Source organism: Anarrhichthys ocellatus, unplaced genomic scaffold (genome assembly GCF_004355925.1).
Source record: "Anarrhichthys ocellatus isolate YVR2014 unplaced genomic scaffold, GSC_Weel_1.0 scaffold39, whole genome shotgun sequence".
NCBI lineage: Eukaryota > Metazoa > Chordata > Actinopteri > Perciformes > Anarhichadidae > Anarrhichthys > Anarrhichthys ocellatus.
In genome coordinates, this window is record NW_022280069.1 from 762,136 (window position 1) to 769,983 (window position 7,848).

The following is a 7,848-nucleotide window of genomic DNA, read 5'->3' on the forward strand; positions in this document are numbered from 1 at the left end:
GCGAAAAAGGTTGAGAGAAGGTACAGTGGGAAGCCACAGAGAAGGCCTTGAAAGAGCCTTATCTGTGACCCATCTGTCTTGACATGCACACTCCTATGGTTAGTGCCCTGGAGGGGAGGGAAAGGGAGCCGCATGCGTGTCAGTAACTGAGTGTGCAGGGCTTAGGGCTAAGGCCTTGGCCTGTGCACTCTGGCCCAAAAACCAGCCTAACCAGCCCTATGCCTCAACGCCCCCAGGAGAAACTCTCATGACTTACTGCTGTGATCATGTGATTGACTGAGCCGCCCGCGCAGGAGGAACAAAAAAACAAAACGCATTAAGAAAAAAAGCCCGTCACACATCAGTGGAGGTACAGATGTTACTTTCTTTGACAATTCACTTTTTATCAGGGGATTTTTTTTGAGTCGTAAACAGAGTCATTTCTTTATTGATCTAAAAACAAACACAATAAATCACAGGCATCAAAAACTTTTAAATTGCCAGTGGAGTGAGCCAGGAGAAAGGTGGCATTCCTGTTTTACTCCATGACCTAACCGCTCATTTTACTTCATTAGAAGCCTGAAAGGTTAAGTGAGGAATTACAACCATCTGTCTTGTTACTGATACATTTTTACATTTAAACATCCTGAATGTAATTTTCAAATCACCTATTTCAGAAGTCTTACATCACCGGACTGTAAGTCCATCATTCCCAGTCTCATGAAAGTAACTATTCAGATACAATTATTTCACTCGATATCTGGTGTGAAAATAAATACTTAAAATAAAAAAATAAGTTTGAAAATTAAAGAGAGTTGATCAAACAGTTGTGTTATCTGTCAAGCTTCAAATGCAGATCTTTCATGTGAATTTAGACCCAATATTTACACATAATTTTGAATTTTCTTCACCGTGGGGAAGCCTTTCAATGCCTCAACAGTCTCGGACCACTAGGCGCTGACCTGTGATTCTGTATATATAAAACTAAGCTTCAAATCACTAAAAATACACTTCACTGATTTGGAATCAGTTTGTGAGGTCCTTGCCAGTTCCCACCCTTACTGTCCACAGCAAATATCTATCAGTCCAAGTTGTTTTGCATCAAATCCAACCTCCTAAGATGAGTAACTTTACTTGCATGTACAGCACACCTGGGAGATTTACCATAATGAATACCTGATGTGGTGAAGCACTTAATTCCGCCTATAAAATAACTCCCTTCCTCCTTCCTGTGGGCCCCGGCTGTTGTTTATCAAACGAGGTAACGTCCTGTCATGTGACCCCCCTCCTCCCTCCTAGAAACCCACCTGTGTGGACTTTTCTCTTAATCCCTCTCTACCCCCCCTCTTTTCTTTTCTTTTTTTTTTTTTTGCTGTGCGCTTTGAATACTTAGACTACGGAGTGTAACTAATTCTCCCACACAAGGATATTGTCTTCTCCCTATCTCTGCCTTTGTCCTTCCCTTTAAAGCTGGCTATTCACTGATTTCATTAGTTGGCGGTGTGGTGTGAGAGAGAGTTGGCTTAGGGGGGGCCTTCCCAATTAAAGGCCTTAATAGTCTATTATCATCACCTTAAATTCAACTCGGTTTTTTTACACACAAAACCAGGCTAAAGATGAATCACCAGGCCAGCGTGGAGCTTTTAAAAGTCATTCTCTGAACAATTAACTGTAATTAGGACTGATGGTTTTGCTTCAAAATGTACTGTTGTACTATTTCAATATTTCAGGGACAAATATGTGTCTTTTGACAGTTTTCTTTAATGACGAATCAGCTTTTGCATTGAAAACAACAAAAGTAATGATTGTTGTTCCTAGTGGGGGTTTAAATTGGATGTGTTTAACAGGCGGCTCTTCCTACACACATGCTGCACAGATCCTGCAGCTGACCAGGCGGCCATAGGATAAAGCTAGTCCCCTGGGAGGACCAAACCACCCTTTCTCAGACACCCATTTGTCGTAGAACCCCACCCCACCTCCTCCCTCTCCCTCCCGATGGATGACCCTGCAACCAGCAGGGGTCAGCTGCGCAGAAGGAGCCCCCCGCACCCATGCCCGAGGTCCGGAGCTGCAGCGTAAATCAGAGGCTGTTCATCGCGGGAACCCTGCCCTGCCCGAGGTCTCAGCCCAGCCTGGCACCATCTGTCCCGGGGCTCTGACGCAGAGGCAGCGCTGCCAAGGTGGGTTCCCACTGACCTGCTGCGCCCTCCAGGCCATATGGGCCAGACCTGGGACCGGAGACAGATCCATCACACTGCAGTATGGACATGCTAGAGGAGGCTTGGTGCACTGGTCTACTGTAAATTAACTCTGAATGAGCTGATACAGTGCACAACTTTAAGGAATTCCTCACAATAGAATGCAAACCATTACGTTGACAACACAAATACAAAGTGTCCACAAAAACTGGTAAATGTAAGTCAAGCTTATTAATGATATTGTAGAGCTATTTCATCAAATCACGTTGTTGTGTCCATCCCCTTGTGGAAATGACATTGATTCGCGTTTCAACAATTATTCAAGTACTGTAAAGTACTCTTAATATATTTGTGTATTTCCATTTCATGTTACTTAATACTATACCAAACACTGATCACACACATTGATTCCTCAGCATTAAAACTGTAATATATAATAATAATTCACAGGAGGCAGTTTTCTGCAAGTTGAGTACTTTTAATCTTTTTTTTGCTAATGGCACTTTTATGTACATTTTGAATGCAGAACTTTTGCTTGTAATGGAGTATTTCTACATTGTTGTATTGGTAATTTTACTTAAGAAAAGGACCAGAGTACTTCCTCCACCACTGGTCAGCATAAATGAACTAACATTTTAAACCATTCATAAACATGCCATCCTATTATGGAAAGCAATTCTTGGTTTAATAATGTACACATAACAGCTTGTGTATGTATACAATTTAATTTAGCTTTTTAATTAGATGGGGTTTATTGAGAAATAGATTCATAAATGGACTCTTTGCTATAAAAACTACCCCTTCTTATCACACTGAGCAAAAGCATCTAAATAGACTTTGATATAGTGCACAACATCTCCTGCATACGCAAGCAATAACACAGGGTGGAAAGAGTACTGTATTAATATGTAGAAGTACTGTTACTTGACAACACAGAGTATGGTAAACGAAAAACTGCCAATTTGGCTTTTAATGAAGTCGTACTGATCATCACTCTGCGAACGTTTCCTCAGAGACTGTTCCATGAAGTTAAAAACAAACTGAAGTGGACTCTCCTCCTGATTATGCCTTAATTGCACAGCTGTAGGCTACTCTCAAACTGCTGCTTTTTTTTAATGCCAAAAGTAGTACATTACCTAAGAATATGCGAGAAAAACAGCAAAAAGTGCACGGAAAAAGAAAGTCAATTAGAGTGCTCGCAATTCCACCTCTGGCCCAAACGAGTCACAAACGCTGACCTGACCGACCTTGTTATTTTGCTGAATAACTGCCACAGACTAAAAAGGTGATGTGCTACTCACACATGTAAAACAGCCTCAACCTTTTAAGTGCAAGACAAGTCTCTGCACTCCACCTCATCACCCTTGACGACTTGACGTCTTTCCCCTCTCCATCACAACAGCACCTGGAATAGTGACACATAAATCTCATCGGCAGAGACAGTCTGCGGGTCCCGGGGCAGTGCAAGCCCAGCTTATTGCTTTCTCCCACAGCCCCGACCTTGCTTCTTGCCCCCTTAGGCCTGGCTCTAATGGGCGAGCAGGGGTCATAAAGTGGTTGTGTTACTGTTTTCCTTTTTCCAAACCAGTGACACCAGTTGTTCACCCTCCTCACCGGGGCCTTTTGTGAGGCCTGACAGGCTGTCAATTCCAGGCGGAGGATGATTGTAGAAGACGACATGCGTTACCTCGAGGTCACACCACATTCCATCCACTGAAGGCCTGTCTTTATCAGCTCGTAATAACTTTGAATAGCTTTTTGCAGCAAAGCCTTACAAGTATTGCTTTGGCTCTGCGGAGTGCGTTTGGTGCCGTCTCATTCAAATCTAGACATGTTTCTTAAAAAAAATGACCTGAAGCACAGATCATTCTTGTAGATGAATGATAATTGGGGTAAGGGATCGTTGTTTGTTAGACTCCCACCAACAATTATTAACGTATATTTGTTGTCTCATCCCTCTCACAGGCTTGAGGAGTGATTTTTGGCCGTCATCAGAGTTTGAGGGGAGGACGAGAAGACCTTCACAGTGACACAAACAACCCCAAGAAACAAATAGACACCCACCCACACACACATGCAGTAAAGAGTGCGTCATTCTGAGAACAAACTGCCGAACACTTTCTACTTTTGTCCTCTGGTTTGTTCAGCCAATTACTGAAAAGCTATAATGATGATGATCCAAGCATTATAATTGAGCCACTGGTTAAAGAAATGCTTCTTTTGTAAATTAAAACATTTGACTTAGATGTTATTTCGTTTATCAAATGTATTGGGTGGTTCTCGCTCAGTAGTCCTGAGATTACTTGCAATACTTTATCAGTAGATTGTATTTTTATTAAGACTACATGTACAACCATGAGAAAATTTGACTTCTAGTTGAATAATGAAGACATCTTGTATTCATCAGCCAACTCTCTGTAATTTGTTCACATACTGCCCTCATGTGGTGAACCAGCAGTACTGACATTATTCTCCCAACCATTTCATATGTCAACTACTTTAAGCAATGGTCCCTGTCAAACATCACAAAAAGAGGTTTTGGCACAACTTGTTGAAATAATGTCTTACGATAAGATATAGTTATTTGTTATTTGAGAGGGTTTTGATATAACTGTTTTTCCCCAAACTATTATACATCATTATAATAAGGTTAAGTGATTATTTGGGCCTTATAGAAGGATGTCTATAAAAGATTACATTCAAAACATTTGACCAACAGGGTGGAAGGCATACAAGGCTTACAGACACCAAATCAGAAATGTAGATGACTCCATCTCATTTATGTTTTTAAATTAAACGCATTGAAGGCTTAAAATGTGTTTGCATTCATGGCACCCTTCGTAAGTAATCCCTTTGCTTTGAGCACAACAAATATTGCTGTTGTATTAAATCTTGAAGGGGTTAAAAGGAAAGGTTCAGGTGTGTATCAGTCTGTCTTAATACTCCCATGACCATAATGTAGAGTTGACAGTCACTACAGATAAAGATCCTGAAGACAGCGAATCATCAGCGATCAATATTATATAATAGTTACATATTGGCATGTGAGTATTGTATTTTGATAAACTGGAAAACGACGCTTTAAATTAAGGTGTGGGACCTGTTTCTTAAGACTTAAATGCAACAACAGTGCCTCATTGTTTCAGTCAGATACAGTTCACAGGTTCAAATATCTTACCATGTTAATTAGCGTTTCAGGAGACACCGCTGCCACTCACACCTTTTCAGTTGCCAACTGCGTCTGTAAAGAGTTCATGTGTAATAAATTCCTCCCTGGTTATTATTACATAAACTTTCAATTATGACTTGCAGAAATGTATATATTTTTTTAAAGAAAACTGTTTATTTTAATTCACTAGCAAAAATGCATTCTTAACCATCAAATCTTCACCTCTGGTCCGTATTAAATGCTATTACTGCTCAGACAATAGAAGCTTTTCTGACAATAAAATGACGATACACCATCAATCTGAAATCATTGAGACAGAGCTGTGAGCAGCAGCACTGATCTGGAAGGTCCTCACATGATTTCCTCTGTATTGAATTAAGAAGTGCAAAATATCTGCGACCACCTGTAGTGAAACATTTGTATCAAACATTTGTTTGACTGCACTAAATGTACCCCGAAAAAAACATTGCTGACTTAGTGTTTACAATTCTTGTTTTATTATGATAGAATAATCATATATTGAAATCTGCAACAGAACCCTGACTGCCATTACATTAATGACATTGATCTTTATACCTCTCCTACAGCATTCACTGCCTTCTTCACAGTTCAGTCCAAAAGCTTCATAGTCCACAACCCTTCACTCCCGCCCGGCCTTCAGTTTCTCCTCCACCGTGTGATCCCCCCTTGAGCCTCCCATGCAAGGTGGACTCTTAGCCAGGGAGGGGTTACTGCCCCACTGCTCAGGAGTCTTTGCCTGGATAGCCAGGGCATGAACGCAACTACTCAACTCTTCTTTCAAAGCCTCGTTCACCAGACGGTGGCGCTGTATCAACGGCAGACCATCAAACTGCGAGCTGACGACCAGGACACGGAAATGGGATTCAGAACCCGGGGGCACGGCGTGCATGTGGCTTTCATTGTGGACCTCTAAGTGGTCCGGCTTGAGTTTGTCGGTCAGTTTGGTTCTTATAGACCTCTCAACGGGCCGGCTCTGGTCTGGATCCATGTGTGGTCTGAAGTGGGCCAGAGGCCGGCTTAAGGCAAGACTGGTAGAGATGGGTCGAACACAGCGGAGGACAGTGGGAAGCATCGGAGGTTGTGGCAGAAGACCACCTATGAAAGCCAGATGGGTAGAAATACAGGCGACATGCTATTTAATGAGCGGAAAGATATTCATGTTGTGGTAGGCATACTGATGAGATAACAAGCTTTGGGGTGTATTAAAACGCTGCACTGGTATCGGCTTACTGCCTTTTATCAGCACCTGAGTTAAAGAATTGGAAACGAATTTAGAAGAGACAAAGCTGGACCAGTGCATCCCTAATGAATCACAGGTCACCTGCTGTACCAATACCTAAAACCTAATAAAGTCTCTTAAGAAGAGAATCAGCTTGTTGCGGTTTTATTGTAGTAGCCTGCTGGTCAGAGTTTAAACACAGCTCTCTGCTCGTTGTTATTTAGCATTTTTAAGTGCCATCTGAGAGCTGCTGATTGTTGGAACTAAGGTTGAATACGAAATGTTCTGTGTCAAATTGTGTGTTTAATTGTAACACTACTAAATTGACCAAGACATCACCACCTTTAACTAAAGACCTCCATAATAAACATAATTGAGACCATGTCAAAAGCTGAATCGTATAATATAAGGCAGAAATGTATTTAAATATAATGTACAGGTTAACGTTATATGTAACTGCAATGGTGCCTTATACGTTGTGACATTTAATACCGGTAATGTGCCTGTTTGGCTGATAGCTTGGTGGCTAACCATTCAAGCTAAACGTAAGCTAATTCACTGCTCGTTTGCTAGCATTAGCTGTTAGCTGCATTAGCTGCTTAGCACAATAAACACCCAAATATGTAAGAAAACTGAGAATGTAATGGCGTCTGTAACAGGTTTATAAAGGGTAATGTATCCGTCTGTGTTTATTAATACACTTAACTAAGTCATGACGCAAACGTGAAGAGTGAATTTTGTGAACTACTCACCTTGTAAGTAAAGTCAAGTTGCGTCGCTGGTACCATACGCAACATTCACCGGAAGTGACAGCACACACGCTGGGCTGTGTAGTTTTTAATGCTTTGTAGTCCTGTAAGCAGCATCGCTGGCTCTACAGGATATTTAATCGTTGTCTGATGTTAGAGAGTGGATCAGAATGAATACAAAATGACAAGTGAACAGTGGTGGAAAATTGTCTAGGTAGGGCTGTGCCACATCCAATACATTTCAGCAAAGATCCCAGTATGATTTAATGCAAAACAATTAAGGTATCAAAAACGCATTAATACTTTGCAGTTCAATATTTAACATTTATTCCAACACGAAAAAAAGCAGCATTACGGAGTAAGAGCGTGTGTGTGTGTGTGTGTGTATTCATTGTAACTTATGGTTCATTTTTAGTGCATGTCTTGAAAATCAATATAAATTATAAATAAATATAAAGCTTCAATTGAACTTTCCCAGTTTCACATCTCAACCGCACTGTAGCTTTTATTTAT

General features: G+C 41.0%; 1 protein-coding gene across 1 annotated transcript; it reads right to left on the reverse strand.

The window, feature by feature from the left end:
* Nucleotides 1-5,826: 5,826 nt before the first annotated feature.
* On the reverse strand, nucleotides 5,827-7,398 carry bola1 (bolA family member 1). Its single transcript, XM_031867507.1, has 2 exons — nucleotides 7,339-7,398; nucleotides 5,827-6,462 (listed from the first exon to the last, which is right to left on the reverse strand). Exon 2 carries the CDS (start codon nucleotides 6,437-6,439, stop codon nucleotides 5,987-5,989), a length of 453 nt encoding a protein of 150 aa, XP_031723367.1. The 5' UTR covers nucleotides 6,440-6,462; nucleotides 7,339-7,398; the 3' UTR covers nucleotides 5,827-5,986.
* Nucleotides 7,399-7,848: the final 450 nt, after the last annotated feature.

What these genes read in the sequence shown, in the direction of transcription:
- bola1 (XM_031867507.1), bottom strand. Translation starts at nt 6,439, where the DNA reads ATGCTTCCCACTGTCCTCCGCTGTGTTCGACCCATCTCTACCAGTCTT.